The sequence below is a fragment of the Saimiri boliviensis genome, chromosome 1 (assembly GCF_048565385.1).
Source record: "Saimiri boliviensis isolate mSaiBol1 chromosome 1, mSaiBol1.pri, whole genome shotgun sequence".
Classification (NCBI taxonomy): domain Eukaryota; kingdom Metazoa; phylum Chordata; class Mammalia; order Primates; family Cebidae; genus Saimiri; species Saimiri boliviensis.
The window spans coordinates 167,321,345-167,339,392 of record NC_133449.1 but is presented as its reverse complement, the minus strand read 5'-3'; the positions used below and the strand labels follow the sequence as shown (position 1 = coordinate 167,339,392).

The following is an 18,048-nucleotide window of genomic DNA, read 5'->3' as shown; positions in this document are numbered from 1 at the left end:
CAGCAACAATTGCTGAATCTTAAACAAACCATTTACATTTTGACATTAACTATTTTATGAGTGTAACTTTTTCTTTGGCATTAGAATGATTCCAGCAGAAGGCCTTTTAATGATTTATCAGAAACAGAGTTAAAAGGCTCTGTGGAAGGCGATTCTTAACATTTTCTTTTGGGGGAAAAAAAAGGAGGTTTTTATCTGCCTTCAGTTGGGCAGTACATACAGAATTTTAGCCTCTCTCCTCTATTTTAATAACTTTTGATCTTGTCAAGGTCATTCCTCCAGCATGCCCTCCCACTCAGCACCTCCATTTTTCAGACAACCTTCGTGCCTAGTAGCTTCTCTCAGAGTAGTTCTCTGCACATCTCTTTCAGCTGTTAATTTTATCTGATAGAAGCAGGAACTATGTTCGTTCTTTGCTCCAGCCCTGGTATTCTTAGCTGAGGCCCCTGTGCACACTTGGCATGATCAGTATTTGTCAACCAGCTGACTGGACAAAGAGCCTCAGACAAACAGCATGTTCGCAAACGAAGCCATTCATCATCTGTCCCTGGAAGCTGTAAGTAATTGGAACTTTTCTCTAGTTCTTAAAGATTTCCACAGAATGAGAAGGCTCCGCTTTCCTCTAGGTTCCGATTCCAGCCTCTGGTGAGTCAGGTCAAAGGGCCTTGAGCAAGATCAGGCCTCTCAGTGTTGTTCCTGCATCAGGGGAGGCTCTGTATCTTTCTCAGCCTCCAGTGAGACCTGGTGAACCCTGCGTCTGGCTGGGGAGTCAGCCGATCCACCCAGTTTTCTTCTCTGTTACAACGTGAGCCAGGTGGCCAGGTGCAGGAAACCCATGCTAGCGGGGTCCTGAGACGCCATGTGAAATGGAGCTGGCTGAGGAGGCCATGTTGATCCGCCCCCACGGAAAACCGGGAGCCTGGGTGCTGCACTTGCCTCTTAGAACTAGAACTAATTGTTCTTAAAGATCTTTCCAAATACCAATGATGCAAAATATTTGGATGGTTCACCATATTGTTCACCATATTTAAACTGTCAGAACCTTAAATATCTGAGCAAAACCTCAGCAAACAAAGGATATTTTGGGGACTTGTTATGTATGTTGCACAGCAGAGAGATCTGTAGTCTATACGACTTCCAAATCCTGTAAACGAAGTATTTCAGTGTTGTCATTTTCAGCTATAGACCGTCCTACGATCATTGCCTTTTCTTTCGCTATTGAGAGATGGCTCATTCATAAACATTTCTACAGTTGTGTGGCAAACACAAAATAGGCCCTGCGTGATTCCATTGGCTCTGATTGAGGAGATGATTTTTCACACAGTGAGATTTATCACATTTATCAAATTTATGACAGAACACAGAGAGGGTGAGGGGATGTGGAGGTTGGAGGGAGAGCAGATCTGAGTGAGTGAGGAAGGAAGCGCTTTCCGAAGCCTCAAAGGGCCTGTTGACAAGGTGTGTTGCCTATAAGCTTGGAGTCAGTATAGTCTGGGCCATTTCCTCGGATCCTCTCTTTCCCTGTGGGGTCTGGCCGCCTCCACTCTCCCCCAGCCACCAGACCTGTAGGGATAGTTATACCACCAGCTGTTACAGAAGACCTAAAATAACGTTCTCTGTGTTCTCTAATAAAGTTGATAAATCTCAGCTTGTGAAAAAATCTCCCATATGTTTTGCCTAAATTTTCTTCTGCTTAACCTTGTTACTCCTGCCTTGCCTCCCTCAGACTGCCTGAGACAATTACTCAGGGACATTGTTTGAATAATTAGAGGCTGCAGATAATTCTCTTTAGCCTGCTTTCTTCCATGTTGCCTACCCTGTGGTCTCCCTTTAGCCAGTTCTAATTAGCTACTTTGATCCTTCCTCCCAATCTCTCCCTTTCGCTTGTTAATTACATTTCTCCCCCATGAATTCCTTCCTACTGGCTTTGTGTATCCAGTCCCAGGAGCTGAGAATGAGAATCTAACGCCACTCAGTGGGAGGTCTTCTTTGTCCCCCAACACAGATAGCTCCTTTCCCTTCTGAGAAGGAGGCATTCTGTCTTAGCAGAAAAGTAAAAATAATTTCTGTCAAATGGTATATTATGATAAAAACAGCTGTTATCCTAAAGCTTGGCATTTGCCAGGGGAGAGAGAGAGAGAGAGAGAGAGAGAGTGTGTATGTGTGTGTGTGTGTGTGTGTGTTTACATATATAAAATCACATTTCATCCCCACAACAATCCCATGAGATAAATATTATTGTTATTAATCCCTGTTTTACAAATTCAGAAACTGAGGTACAGAGAGGCTTAGTAACTTAGTCACATAGCTGCGAACACTGGAATCGCGAACTTGTACCTAGGTCTCTCTGACTCCAGAGCAGCACTTAGTTTTCTGCTTTCTCGGTTTGGGCTTTTGGTGGGGGAAAAAAAAAAGTCCAGGTCATTGGCTTTTAAGCCCACCAAAAAACCAGCCAACCAACTGTGACGTAATTATCAGCTTTTTACCCTCAGTGTAGAAGAGGCTTTTTGAATTGAAATTATAAAACTGGCACAGAAGCAAACTGACATGGTATACGGGTATCTGGGCAGTTGGAAATCTGCTTCTAGAAAATAAAAAGGAACCAATAAATTCTTTACTTGCTTTGATTCTTAATTTTCTTTTCTGACCGTTTTCTCTCTCAGGAGGTTAAGGAAGCAATAAGGAGAAGGGCCTCACTGAAATTATGTTCTGAGCAACAAGGATTTGTCTGGTAAAAAAAGTTTTGGGAACCTCAGCAGAAAGTGACTGTGTTTGGAGAAGCCAAGGGGAAGGTAAAACTCTCTGCCTCTGAGTTTTAGGGAAAATACATTTCAGAAGGTCCAGGAAAAAGTACATACAATGTCTGAACAAGAGCTTCGAAAGGAAGGATGACTCAGAGTTCGAAAAATGAAGTGTTCTTAATAGAGTCACGAGTGATTGCTGCAGGGAACAGGGAGCCACCTAAAGAGACCCACATGGCTGCAGGGGTCACAGTTCGAGTAGAGATTTTGTCTAGAGATTAAATAAGGGACCTGTAACCAAGGGCAAATAGAGAAGGATGCAGCCATCGAGAACACTGTCAGGAACACCAGACGGGTGAGACCTGAGAACACTAAGAACAACAAAGGCTCCTGCGCAGTTACTGTTGTGAGTGAGAGGGATGGCAAGGAAGGCTTTAGGCCACCTAGTTCGGTCGGGTGATTTAGCAGATGCCAGAGAGGGTATCTCTGCCCTTGCTGTTCATTCTGTTTGCCTCTGCCTTCTCTTTTAAAGAGAATGACCTTCCTGCAGAAAGTAAAACATAAGAGTTAAGTGGAACTTGAGACCAGGAATGTGCAAAAAAGTGTAAATGAGCCACTGTTTTCTCCAAATTAGACAGGGTCTGAAAAATTAAATGTCAGACAGAAACTTAGGGACACCATCATCAAACTGTGTGCAGGAATCTTTATCACATTACGGGGATTGGGAGAGGGGCAAGGAGATACGATGGGCAACTGTTCTGGTTTTCAAAATAACAGCAAGTTTTTGAGATGTGACTTAGGAGTGTTTTTAAAGAAAAGAGGTCATCTCTTAGAGTTAGTTTGGGTTCCATAAAACCCGGTCTTGATGGACTAGTTTAATGCTGAAGTCCTCCCTCCCACTTCCCTCCATACAGAAAAGTTCAACTCATTTCACTTGATGAATTATTTAAAGTAGACACACCCATGTAACCATGACGAGATCAAGAAATGTAACGTTATCAGTACCCCAGGAGACTCTCTCAAGTTCCCTCCCAATTCCACTTTTCTTTTTCAGGTTTGCTAGGCTGGTAGATTAGGCCGGTACAATAGAGCAGAGGAAGACCTGTGTTTCAGGAAAACATTTGACAGAATCTCATGATAATCTAATAGATCAGATAGAGAAATGATGATAAAGATGTAGATTTGAGGCTGGGTGCTGTGGCTAATACCTGTAATCCCAGTACTTTGGGAGGCCGAGGCAGGCAGATCACTTGAGGCCAGGAGTTCGAGACCAGCCTGGCCAATATGGCAAAACCCTGTCTCTACTAAAAATACACACAAAAAAATGGCTGGGTGTAGTGGTGAGCATGGTGGCATGTGCCTGTAGTCCCTGCATGCTAGGCTGAGGCATGAGAATCACTTGAACCTGGGAGGCAGAGGTTGCAGTGAGCTGAGATTGCACCACTGCACTCCAGCCTAAGTGAGGTGAGACTCTGAATAATAATAATTTTAAAAAGATGTAGATTTGTAGCAGCTTGAACAATCAGACTTAATCAGTGTTTATTTAGAAATGATTTAGTGTCACCAGAGCCTTCACTATAGTGATGTGCCAAAGAGCTCGTGGCAGACTCTGTCCTGTGTAACCTGTATTCTGGTTCTCATGTGAAGACATGGGAACAGATGGCACTAATCGGGAAGGGATAACCATGTGAGATACGTGACAGTGAGGATCCAAAAGAATAGTGACAGGCTAGGAGGAAGGGTCTAGGTAGCCAAGTGGCATTTTAAATTTTATTGTTATTAAACTTCTAATTTTTAAGTGATTCAGATTCCTTGTTTGAAACGGGTCTCACCACCCAGAAATAAGTATATGATGTTATATCACCCCATACCATTTGTAATTTGCTTTTTGCCTCCTGATCATATTTATTCGTTAGTAAGAATAAAATTGAAGCCCTGTGTTTGGGTTCAGAGCCATGTTGGGGATCCCTGACTCATCAGAAGATTATGTGAGCAGCCTCTAGGAATTTGACTGAGGCAGGCCACTGTAAGCTCTGTGAGGCTACTTCCTAAAGCCTAGAGGTGGCCTGAGGCATTAGGGCAGAGTGGCCCTGGGGCAAGGGCAGCCAGGCCCACTGGACTCTGGGTGGGGAGTTGGCCAGGCTGGAGCCCTGCATATAGGTTTGGGCACCACCTCTGTAGGGATCTGTAAGTAAGTGGAACAGGATCCCATAGAGCTTTAGGAAAGTGGAGGGTTTCAAGAGTCACACTAAGAATGACTGCAGAATCCTGTGAGGCCATGTTGTGAGTGGAGCATTCTTTGCATGGTGGGCTGCTCCTAACTTTCAGAAGGGCTGACCTGTCAGGACAGCATCAGGCAACCCTTTATTTCTGTGAGAGTAGACTTAGGACCAGAGGGTATAAGCTTCATGATGGCCAATTTCAGCTCAGTGTCAGAATGTATTTTTCTGTCAATTGGAGGAGTTTTAAACTAGCAGAAAGCCCCCTTTTTTGATGATGTAGTTTTCAAGTACTGGGCCACCAATTACCAGAGATGCTGTACTGGATAAAAGATTGGGCACTGGCTCTAGTTATCCCAAATGCTGGTCCTAAGAACATAGGAATCACATGTGGCATTTTTGAAAAATCAGATCTTTGGAGCCACATTCTCTGAGATTATGATTTAGTATATGCAGGATAGGGCTTGGAATCTGTAGTTTCAAAAAGAGCTCCAATTGTTCATTGGAGATATGGCTGATTTCATGGCTGGCATAGGAAAAGAGCAATATCTTATTACAAGAACATCTTGTGCCAGAAGGTAAGAAAAGACTCTCAAAGAGTGATGGAAACATTTTAAAAAGACACAGAAGCCAGCATGAAAAGGCCTGGTGATTAAGGATAATTTGAGCACTGAAGTAAATGATAGAAATGGATTCTCTTCCATAGATTAAATAAGAATTTATGAATCGATACTGACATCAATAATTGAATGAATGAAGAAATGGGAAAGAAGGAAAATCTCTTCTTCCAAGTAGAGTACCAGCAAATAAAGTTAGAAGCAAGAAAAATAAAGATAGGAGTTTGAAGGATAAAGTAGGAGTTTGAGTATCGTTTGACAAACATCGTGGTACAGGTTGAGCATCCCTTACCTGAGATTCTTGAGACTAGAAGTGTTTTGGATTTTGGATTTTTTTTTTCTTTTTGGTGTTTGGCGTATTTGCATTTATACTTACCACTTGAGCATCCCTGATCCAAAAATCCAAAATCCAAAATGTTCCAATGAACATTTCCGTTGAGCATCATGTTGATGCCTAAAACATTTCAGATTTTAGAGCATTTTGGATTTTAGATTTTTGGACTTAAGATACTTAACCTGGGATAATTAAGCAAGAATTGTCAATGATTGCCAAAACTACTACATGAAAGTTTGATGAGGAATAGGCTGTCTTTATATCTCAAAGTGTCTCCCCATAAAATACTAATTTCAGAGGAACAACTAGTATTTTTACAGTAGAGAAAGCTGGCAGATACCACCATAACCAAGTAATCAAAGCAAACATCCAATTGTGGTACTTATGGTCATTGCGTGCCCTCCTATGTGATACACCGAGAAAGATACAACACTGTATATTCCTGCCAAAGCCATAGCCTCGGTCTAACCATGAAAACGCATCAGACAAATCCAAACTGAGAAACATTCTATGTAAATTTCCATGTCATGAAAGACAAAGACTGAAGAAGCATTCCAGATGAAAGGAGACCAAGGATACATGCTGCTGTGCACATCCTGTGGGCATCAATTGGACGTGGGATCAAAATTATTTTTCTAAAAAAGCATATTATTGAGAGCGCTCTGTGCAGTGGCTCACTCCTGTAATCCCAACACTTTAGGCGGCTGGGGCGGGAGGATTGCTTGAAGCCAGAAGTTCAAGACCACCCTGGGCAATATCGTGAGAACCCCTATCTTTAAAAAAAAAAAAAAACTTTTTAAAAAGACGGGGAGTGGGGGTGGCGAGGAAGGAGTATTGTTGGGACAGTTGGCAAAAATCTGAATAAATATCTATAGATTATTGTGTCAGTGTTAGTTTCCTGATTTTGATAATTGTACTTTGGTTATGTTCTTAGGAAATACACACTGATATGTTTAGGGGTAAAGGGACTTCATATCTGCAGTTACTCTCAAATATTTTAGAAAATCTGTGTAAATATTAATAGAGACAAAATGAAAAAGCAGATGTGGTAAATGTTCACAATTTGTGAATCTGGGTGGGAGTTCACTTACTATTCTTGCAACTTTTCAGTAAGTTATTTTTTTGTATGTAATTACTTCTCTATAATTTTTTTTTTTCTTTAGAGAGACAGAATCTCTGTCGCCCAGGCTGCAAGTGATCCTCCTACCTCAGGCTCCTGAGTAGGTGGGACCATAGGCACATACCACCACGCCCGGCTATTTTTTTTTTTTTTTAATTTTTGTAGAGACGGGGATTTTACTACCTTGTCCAGGCTAGTTTCAAACTCCTAGACTCAAGCAGTCCTCTTGCCTTACCCTGTCAAAGTGCTAGGATTACAGGCATGAGCCACCATACCTAGCCTATTTTCTGTAATTTTTTAAAGCACTAGTCTGAAATGGTTTCAGGAAATAAACTGCCCCAGGTGATTGTGATGCAGGGCTATGTTGGGAAAGCTACCAGATGTCCGTCAGGAGGATGATTTGCTGCCCCTCCCTCTGAGGTTCCCTTTATCTACCCAGAGGAGGGCATATTATTGTGTCTGTGTGTGTATGTGTGTGTGTGTGTGTGTGTGTGTGTGTGTGTGTGTGTGTCAGGAGGTTCTAGAGACCCTCTTATGAGCTGCTGTTACTGTGGTGAGGAGTGAGTATCTCACAGTTGCTTACGTGGGTGGCTTCCAGTTGGGGATTGTACATGAAGGAGTCAGATGATAGCCCTGCCTTTCCCCAGCATCCAGATGGAACTCCTGAGACCATTCAGGTCCCACCACACAAGTGATGTGCAGCTCATATTGCTGGAGGAGTGTTTTGTTACTCCTAGAAGCTTGACTTTACAGTGGGAGATTTGTCCTGTGTTTATTTTTTTTTTGTTAAACCTATTCCATTTTTATTCAGTTCGGCAACTGTTTGTGTTTGTGTGTGTGTGTGTGTGTGTGTGTGTGTGTGTGTTTTGAGATGGAGTCTTGCTCTGTCGCCCAGGCTGGTGTGCAGTGGTGTGACCTTGGCTCACTGCAACCTCTACCTCCCGGGTTCGAGCGATTCTCCTGCCTCAGCCTCCCAAGTAGCTGGGATTACAGGCGCCCGCCACCACACTGAGATAATTTTTGTATTTTCAGTAGAGACGGGATTTCACCATGTTGACCAGGCTGGTCTCAGACTCCTGATCTCAAGTGATCCACCCGCCTTAGCCTCCCAAAGTCCTGGGATTACAGGCATGAGCCACCGTGCTGGGCCAATTGTTTCTATCTTAACTGATTGATTACCTAACCCCACTTATCCCTGGACGGCAGTTGAATATAGGTGTCTGTTTAACCCACCTATTTCAGGATTACACATCCTGCAAATTCTTGCTTTCCCAGATGATGGAGGCTACACATTAGGGCATAAACAAGGTGGGGCCACCAGAGGAGATCTTTCTCTCTGGGCCAGAAGGTGAGTCTGCACTGTATCAGGTGAATGATTACGCCTAGCCCCACACACCCCTGAGACGTGCCCTCTGCCCTCAGTGCATGGCATCATCTCAGAGGCATTTCGGACAAGAAGTGCTGGTTTTTCCCTGTTGTAAGGGAATGAAAAAAGAGTATTTGTTGCACTTAGAAATGTCACGAGGACTCATGAGTGAGCACATCCCTCTGCTGTGCCTCTGGTGTCCTGGTTTGGTCTGGCAGTCTCAATCACAGAAGCTCTCTTCAGTTACATCTTAGCATTTCCTTGGCCCCCATCTAACCAGTCCCTCTTACTTATGCCCATCCTAGAGCTCTGCCTTTTCCAGTTGTTCTCCTTTCCAGAAATTCAAACTTTCTTTTCAGCCCTTGTTGTGCCAGTCGGCCCTGAAGCAGGAGCTCTGTGTACACCCTGTCGGCCCTGCCACTGTGCAGGGCACAGCACCCCACGCTTAGAAGGGCCCATGCTTGGCTTCATGCTCTGTTCTCACTGTCTTGAAATTTCTGATCATTCTTGAACAAAAGGCCCCACATTTTCATATCACACTTGGGCCTGAAAATTCTGTAGCCAATCCTGAGTCTAGGAGTGGAGAAGGCAGCCCCCTGGGTGTGCATTGGGCAGCAATCTCCTGGGCCCCTGGCTGAGCTGGCCTGCCCTCCCTGTCCGCTCCTTCAGTCCCCTTCTACCTAGACACTCGCTCAGCTTCAGTTAGCTAAAATATGACCTCTGACTCTTGGCTGATTGCCCGAATTGCTGTCACCCTGACCCAAACTCTCTGGTTTTTGCAAATGCAATCACTTCCATTTCTGCAACACGCCCCACCCCCAACCCATCCCTCTGCAAGATTTACAGAGTAGCAGCTGCTGTCGTCCCTCTGCACACAGACAGCTGACTTGCCTGCTGATTGTGAACATCCCAGTAATCCAAGTGCTAATGGTATTTATTTAGTCCAGCCGGCTTAGCCCTGAACAAGGTTTATTCTCATTTATCACATCGGAGATGAGCTACGTCCTTAATATCCTTCTGTTGACTTTGAGCACACCAGTGCCACTGATGTCACTTTGAGGCGTGCCAGGCCTCCACCTGTTTAACTCACTCAGATCCCCAACTGACAGGACACCTACCTTCCATCCAGCAGAGCTGGCCCCTCCAGGGGTGGGCTGCAGCTCTGGTCCGGAATCCATAGCCTGGAGGAGGATGACGCTGGCATGTGTGTATGTGCTCGAGGCATCCAGGCTGAATAAAGCTGTGTTCTCCAGGATGTGGTCTGGCCTCTTCTGTAATTGTCTTTTGGCCACAGTGCATTGGCTGGCACTGGTATTTTGGCATCCATTAGCTATTCTGTCTTTAACACAGCCAGTCTTAGCTCTGTGGCACAGGTGAGGGCTTGCCCAAGGTCGTCAGCCATTGTTCCTGAGATTCCCAGCAAGGGTCCTCCAGGCCCTGGTCCTTGCACATCCCTAGGCCTCACTCTGAGCTATTTTGTTAGTTACCACCCTCAGCCCCTGGCTGTAAGCATTTAGAGCCCAATGCTGAGCTGCCTGCAGAGAGAGGGTCTGTTTCTGGGAGCAGATTCTGCCCTTGTGGGGAGATTGCTCAGGAAACCTTCAGCTCTACTGGCCCTGCTGGATGGACTGAGAGGCAACTGGAAGCACAGGCCTCGTCTTCCCCCTGTTGCTCTGCTGTGCTTCCCCAACCCCTTGCCTTTACAGGGTGGCCTTTTAGGGAACTCCCAAAGCTGTGGGAACCCTGGGATAGGGCCCAGAGTTGCCAGAGTTCCTTGGGCACCCCCTTTAAGCTGATCACCTGAAGAGGTCAGGCAGGGCATGGGCCAGGGCTGCCAAGCCATGCACTGTCACGGCCCAGGTTTGGCCCATGGTCTGGCTCTACCCATGGACTTGGCTGTGGGTGAAATGTGAATTTATTACCTTATGAGCCTGATTTCAGCAGTTTACAAAAGGCCAGACTTCCTCTTTTCTCTCCAATTTACTTCTCCCTTGTTGGAGCTCTGTTCTTGCCTATGAGGTGGGAAGAGCTTGCCTGAGGGAGACAGAGAGCTCTGAGCCTGTCTGAGGGAGGCAGGGTGAGTGGGACCGGGCTGCTGCTGGCTTGACGTGGGTGGCTCTTGGCCCACATCAGCCTACCTTGAAGAAGGGACTTCTCTTTGCCCTGGTCCCAGTGCAGAAAGTGGAAGGGCTCTGGTGGCCCAACCCTGGGCAATTAACTGGGGCTGCAATGATGGGGTGCAGTGATGAGCTTTGTACTGTCTTTGGAGGGCCTTGTCTGTGCCGCTCCGAAGGCCCATGAGGGATGGGACTCCTCGGCAGTGTTCCCACAGGCTGATGCAGTGTCAGATGTCACAGCCCCGCTTTGGGAGGCAGCATTTGATGTTTATGTGAAGCTCTCAGCGTGGTCGTCTTCTCTTCCTGGACCCTCCTGTCATGGATGAACATTCCTTAGGCACATGATGACAGAGACAGCCCTAATTAGCTCATGCTTTGATTAAGCAGCTGCCTGTCTCAAGTAGGAAGCAGGGGAACAGCTCGGCTCCCAGGCCCCCTGAGCCAGCGCCTGCCTGCCTATCTGGAGAGGAGCTGTCAGCCTCCTTCCCCAGGGACTCTGGCCCATCTCCAGGCTGCTCTGCAGACACAAGGGTGGAGTTGCTGTGGGACAGGCTGGCACCCACCCTGTTCTTCCTTTCTGGCTGGGAGGCTCCAGAGTGACACATGGTACAAAGGAGCCTTTCCCTTTAGGATGCTGACTCAGTGTCCTGGGTCTGCTCTAGACCTTGAAGCTGGCTCCTGGAATGGAAGTGGGGAGCTATCTTCATTCCATTCGGCTGGCTTTGGGGGTACACCTGCTGTGTGTCGAGCCCTCTCCTGTGCGGTGGCATGCTGTATCTTTTCTGGAGCCAGCTCCTTCTGATTTGTCTTTGTTTCCTTACACCCTATGTCACTCTCAGGGACACCATGAGTGACCCCTGGCCAGGAGCATTGGGAGTTAGGAGGAACTGGTGCTTTTGGGGTCTCTAGGAGCTTGTGGTCATGCTAAGGTCAGGCAGACAGAGGCACTGGTGGCTTTGGTAGACTGCAGCATCCTTTGCCAGTTATTTGGGTGGGTGTGACAGCCACCATCTGACTGCTGGCCTGTCCCTTTCACTTGCTGCTGGCCTCAGGCTTTTGTGTCCCCTCTCTTCTCTCTGGCCTCACAATAGGCTGCTGCGAGAGGAGGCCTGACCTGCCCAAGGGCCTGACCATCTGGTCCCTGTGCTTGGCACTTGCTGCTTAATTGATCCTTAATGTGATCTTGAAAAGCAAGGAGCCTGCAAAAGGGTATCCTGCGAGGGATCCCAGCCATGTCCCCTGCCTGACACCCTGCCCTGATGGGGCCCCCACCAGGCCCCCCATCCCTTCATCCGGGAGGTCTGGGCCTAAAATGTTTTAATCACATCACTGTTTCTCTAGCCAAGAATGGGGAGAGGAGTTCCAGAGGCAGCTCAGGGTTCTGAGTACTTTGGTGTAGCTTGTTTGTTGGTCTGTTCCGGTGGTGTACCCATGTGTGTTTGTTCATTTGTTCATTCATTCATTCATTTCCTACTGTCCAGGGACCTATGACATGGCAGGCTCTGTGCTGAGTGCTGAGAATACAGAGACAGAGAAGCTGACAGTAGCTGCTGTTATAGAGCGGGAGCCCAGTGGGAGGCTGTGCGTTGTCCTGTTTCAGGATCTGCCTAGGTATTCAGAGGCTCCTGTCTCTTGCACTTTGTTCTTGCCTTCTCCCACAAGCATTTTCTATGTACGGTCTGAGCACTGACCCAGGAGAGGAGAGGAATGGGACCCTGGCCTTGGGGCGTCAGACCCAGAGGGGAACAGACCCATTAGTAATTGCTCCAGTGTGTGATGTGCCTGGGGTCACGGAGAAGGAACATCCGGCACTGGCTTCCTATGGGAGGATGGGAGGAGGCTGAAGGAGTGCCTTTGGCATCGAGCTGTCTGTCTTTAAAGTAGTAGAGGTGATTCACCTTCCCAGCCGGCTCCAGCCCCTTGGCTGCTGCGGAGTGGGGGCTGGCATGGGAGCCTTTAGCCCTGTCATCTGTGCGTGGGCCGCTGTTCCCACATGGGTCTGTGCCAGATGGTCTTTGTTTCCCAGGCTGAGTTCGACTTGCCCCGAGTGGGAACCTCCATTGTTCCCGTTTCTCCCCTGGGATGGCTGGCGTGGGCTCAGTCCCCTCACCACCCGATTCCTGGGCTGGACAGGGTGCTCACGCTTTCCTATGCTTCTTCCCCAGCAACCCCAAAGTCCAGGTGGAGGCCATCGAAGGGGGAGCCCTACAGAAGCTGCTGGTAATCCTGGCCACGGAGCAGCCACTCACAGCAAAGAAGAAGGTGTGTTTCCATGCCCTTCCTCCTGCCCGGCCCCGGGATACCTGTGGGCCTGAAAGGAAAGGGTCCCTGTTCAGGCCGTGCATGTCACCTTGGGGGCCTGAGCATCATCTGCTGGGTAGCATGGGGGAGAGGTCACACTCAACAATCAGGTGACAGTGTGCCGAGGTGTCTAGAGGCCTGGGGGCAGCTCCCGTGGTGCGGCCTTGGGCTGTACTCCTGGCCTCCCACCCTAGGCCTCTGTTTACCTGCCATTTACCCACTTGATAATGTTGGAGGTACCTGAGTCCCTCCTGGCCTCACAGTCCTGGGTTCTGTGGTGTAGCCGTACCTGAGGAGTTGGGTGGGGCTGGGAGGAATGAGCACTAGGTTGGGGCACCTCTGGCTGCCTTCCCTGGGCCTTGGGGCAGGTACCACTTGTTTGGCCTCTCACCTGCCCCTGGATCTCTGCCCCTAGGTCCTGTTTGCGCTGTGCTCCCTGCTGCGCCACTTCCCCTATGCCCAGCGGCAGTTCCTGAAGCTGGGAGGGCTGCAGGTCCTGAGGAGCCTGGTGCAGGAGAAGGGCACAGAGGTGCTTGCCGTGCGTGTGATCACGCTGCTCTACGACCTGGTCACGGAGAAGGTGAGTGCCCAGGCCCTACTGGTCTCCTCTCGTTTGCTTTGCGTGTGCTTCCGGATGGCTGGACAGACGGATAGAAGAGAGTGGGGACACCAGGGAGGATGTCCTGTGGATGTCGTGGCTAAGCCAGAACCTGAGGGCTGATGAGGAGAGGGTGGGGGCCCTGCTGGCCGTGGTCATGGCCGAGTGTGCAGGCAGAGGGCTCAGCATGAGGCGAGCCCGGGAGCAGGTGGGACCAGGCCTCCAGGGGACAAAAGGCTGAGGGATGGGGCAGCTGTCTCCAGCCAGTGCAGGAGCCCAGAGCTCCTCCAAATGGTGCTGACTCTGCGGATGGTAGAATCCTGGAGGTGCCTCCTCTCCTCTGGGGGCTTTGGCTCCGGGCAGGGCCTCAAAGCAACTGCCCTTGAGAGTCCCAGGAACGCAGTCTCTTACCACCTGGCAGAAGACTTGGTGCCCAGCCCTCTCTGCAAGCTTGAGAAGTGTCTTAATTAAGGTGGAGAGAGGAAAACCAGCCGGGCCTGGATTCTTAATTCAGCTGCTGCAGTGAGCATTGACAGGGCTTTCTTAGTCGCCTCTCAGGCCTCATGCTCCCCATAGCAGCCGCATGCCGACTAGTGGGGCAGGGCTGCGCAGCCGCTGGAACTGCTGCCGAATGGTGGAGGCTGGGCCCTCACCCTGCTCTGCACACGCCTCCTGCAGGCCTTCTCTCCCTGGCAGAGGGTCAGGATGGCTGTGGCTGCCTTGCTCTGTCCGTCCCTGTCTCTTTCCAGCTCTCTGCCACTTTGCCTGTCTTACCTCTCGCTCTGTTTCTGTCTTCTCTGCCAGTTTCTTAGACCAGCAGGCAGCTATGTGGTGCTCAGATCCAGTTAATAAGGCCTGGCCACAGTTCACCTTCTGGGAGTGGGCCAGTGGGCTTGGAGAAGGACGTGTAGGCTGGCTGGGCATTTCCCACGGGAAACTGGTCTGTGTTCTCTGGTGTCTTGGGTGTGTGTCTCTGCTGCCCCCAGCCCTGGCATCCTGGGCACTATGGCACTGACCTATGGCTAGCACACTACCACCAGGCAGGCTCACCAAGGCTGCCCCAAGGCAACCGGCTCTGGGAGGCTGCCTCTGGAACCTTTGGGGTGCTGATGTGACTGGGGAGGGAAGGATCGGTATCTCTCTACAAACAGCACAGAAACGGCCCTCTTCTTTCAGGGAGGACAGTGGATGAGTTTCAGCCAGAGAGATTTAGGACAGACTGTACTCTGGTTGAGGCAGTCAGGGCTTCTCTGTTCTTGTGATTCCTGTTTTTCTTTCTTTCTTTCTTTCTTTTTTTTTTTTCTGGAGTGGAGACAGGGTCTTGCTCTGTCACACAGGCTGGAGTACAGTGGTGCGATCCTGGCTCACTGCAACCTCCACCTCCCGGACTCAAGTGATCCTCCCATTTCAGCCCCACAAGTAGCTGGGATCACAGGCCCATGCCACCATGCTTGGCTAATTTTGTTCATTTTTTGTACACAGGGTCTCACTCTGTTGCTCAGGCTAGTCTTGAACCCCTAGGCTCAAGCGATCCTGCCTCAGCCTCCCAAAGTATTGGAATTATAGGTGTGTGCCACAAAGTCCAGCCTCTTGCAGCTCTTAGAAAAGAATGAAGACCTAGCCCAACTAGGGGTGGGTCCAGAGATGCCTGAAGGTGGAGGGCTTTGAGCTGTCCACCATGACGGACAGGCACCGTGCAGCTCCAGGGGATCACTGTAGCACGTCGTCATGACAGCTGGGGAATATGGAATTCCCATGGGTAGTGACACCCCTTTCAGGGCTGGGGTCTGCCAGCCCCCTGGGTATCCTCATATGTGCCTTGGCCTGTGACCGGGCCTCTCCTGAGAGACCTGGCCCCGACATCTGGGCTTCTGCAGCGGTGAGATGTCTACCTGGGGTTTGGATTCCATGGCCTCTGGTGCATCCGAGGAGCTGAAGGGCTGCAGGGGGACCCTGCCCAACTGTGCTGTCTGCTGTGCTGGATGCTGGGGAAATAGTCCAAAGTCCCCGTGGGCCCGGGCTTTCGAGCAGATGTTTGTCAGAGAATTCCCCGGAGCATGTGCCGTAGTCAGTCTGCTGCTGCTGTAATAGAATACCCCGGTCTGGATCATGCATAAAGAAAAGGCAGTTTTTGGCTCATGATTCGGGAGGCTGGGAAGTCCACGATTGGGTGGGTGCCTCTGGCGGGGGCCTTTGTGTCCCGTTGTAACATCGTGGAAGGTGAGGGGGCAAGAGCATGTGTGGAAAAAAGCATGCCGGGCCAGGCTTACTTTCTAGAATAACAACTGCTCTCCGATAAGGAACCCACTGCCCTCCTGACCTGGGCACCTCCTCTCAACACTGCAGCCTTAGGAATTAAGCTTCCAGCACTTTAACTTTTAGGGAACACATTCAAACCACAGTAGCATGTAAGCAGAGAAGAGCAGTCAGGGGAGGCCGGTCAGTGGTGCTGATTCATGCAGGGAACTATGGAGTGAGTGGGGCGATGCAGGGGTGCACCTGGGAGTGGGAGCTGCGCCTCCAGAGGCCCCGGGGGAGAGTTAGAATGACAGGAATGGGTGTGAGTGGGTCCACGCCGTGCGCAGCAGGGGCAGAGCCTGTAGAGCCTCACAGTCCCAGGGAAGGGATTGATTTCGTCTTTATCACCTGCAGTGCCAGGCTGTGAGGGTTTGGGGGCTGGAGGAGAGGGTGGGAGTGAGAGGCAGTGGACCTCAGCGCATGGAGGGTGGGATGGTGAAGGCGGAGCTGACGGGTTTGGGATGTGTTTTGGGGGCGAAGCTGGCAGGACTGAGGGGTGAGTAGGAAAGGACCACTGGGTCCCTCTCAGCCTTTCCTGTCCCAGGATGCAGGACCGCACCCCTCCCCAGCTTCCTCTGCCAGCTCCAATCAGCCCTACAGTTTCCTTCTGCCACAGGAGGCACCAGGTGTCCCCTGTGGCGCTGTCTTCTCCTGGGCATCCCTCTTTCCTGGCTCGTCTTCCCCTTGCTTCACTCTCCCCTGGGGTGAGGGCAAGCATCGCTTCTTCCCCTGCACAGGCACGCTTCGTACAGCTGCACGGGTGATCTCTGCCCCCTCCCAACCCTCTACCTCTGACCTTCGGGTAACCCGCCTGCCTGTCAGGTTTCAAGTGTTGCCTTTCCCACTGCTGGCAGCCGGGCAGGATTGGCTCCCACTGTGTTCTGCTGATGGAGCTGGGCTTCTGCACTTTCCAGGCAGGCTGAGTGTGCATCTCCCAGCCCAGACTTGCTTCAGCTCCCCAGGCCAACAGCATAAAGGTCACCTCCTTGGAGGGGCACGCAGGGTTGTGTGTGTTCTGGGCCCCATCCTGGCCCTCAGGCCCCATGCCTGTACACCAGAACAACCTGACATTCTTCAAACACGAGGCGGCCCAGGCCTGCGGCGGCCCTCTGCCCTCTGTGTGTGGATGGCCCTCTCCCCCATCCACTTGGGTGACTCCCATCACCCTGAAGACTCAGGGCCACCTCAGTCTCCTCTGTGCTCCAGACTTTGGCAGCAGCAGTCCGTCCTCAGAGGACTTGTAGCGGTAGTGATGGTGGTGATGGTAGAGATGGCGATGCTGGCGTGGCTAATGTTTGTGAAGGGACATGCATAGCGGTAATTGATACACAAGCTCCTGTTGGTGGCGTCTGCATGGTGTGCTGGACAGCAACTGCATGTTCATCATTCCATGGCATCCTCCCAACATGCATGGGGAGCTCTGGTTTCTCCACTTAGGAGGTGATGATGTTGGGTCTCAGGGTCACTGTATGCCAGCCATGGTCATTCAGCCGTGGAGCAGGAATTTAAAGCCAGCTTGTCTGCCCCCATGCTACACTGTGAGATTAAACATATCATGCTCTTCAGGAATTATTCAGTAAATTTGTTTTCTCCTGTTAGACCCTAAGTCTCTTGAGGGCAAGACTCTGTCTCCATCTGGGTTTCTCCAGTACCTGGCACTGCACAGGTGTTTTTGTTGGTGGATGGATGAATGGATAGAGTCAGACTTGGGGATGGAGGAAGACGTGGCCCTCAGGGGTCAGCCTTGTGCCTTCATGTCTGAAGGGCAGAGCTGGCCAGGTGTGAGCTAACTGCTCCCATGTGTTCTCTCCCCACCCCCGCCCCACCTGGCACCCGGCTGTGGCGGATGGCAGATGTTCGCCGAGGAGGAGGCCGAGCTGACCCAGGAGACATCCCCAGAGAAGCTGCAGCAGTATCGCCAGGTGCACCTCCTGCCAGGCCTGCGGGAACAGGGCTGGTGCGAGATCACAGCCCGTCTCCTGGCACTGCCTGAGCACGATGCCCGTGAAAAGGTACTGCAGACGCTGGGTGTCCTCCTGACCACCTGCCAGGACCGCTACCGTCAGGACCCCCAGCTCAGCAGGACGCTGGCCAGCCTGCAGGCTGAGTACCAGACGCTGGCCAGTCTGGAGCTGCAGGACGGTGAGGACGAAGGCTACTTCCGGGAGCTGCTGGGCTCTGTGGACAGCTTGCTGAAGGAGCTGAGATGAGGCCCACACCATGACTGGACTGGGATGCCGCTAGTGACGCTGAGGGATGCCAGCATGGGTGGGCTCCTCAGGCAGGAAGACATCTTGGCAGTGCTGGCTTGGCCATTAAATGGAAACCTGAAGGCCG

General features: G+C 50.3%; 1 protein-coding gene across 2 annotated transcripts in view; it reads left to right on the top strand.

The window, feature by feature from the left end:
- Nucleotides 1–18,048, top strand: part of SIL1 (SIL1 nucleotide exchange factor) — a 235,363-nt gene extending 217,315 nt beyond the window's left edge. For both annotated transcript variants that reach the window (XM_074380000.1, XM_003933928.4), the window contains exons 8-10: nt 12,680–12,776; nt 13,231–13,395; nt 17,565–18,048. In XM_074380000.1, the coding sequence (XP_074236101.1) occupies nt 12,680–12,776; nt 13,231–13,395; nt 17,565–17,921 (619 nt within the window). In that variant the 3' untranslated portion in view covers nt 17,922–18,048. The remainder of the gene's footprint in view (nt 1–12,679; nt 12,777–13,230; nt 13,396–17,564) is intronic.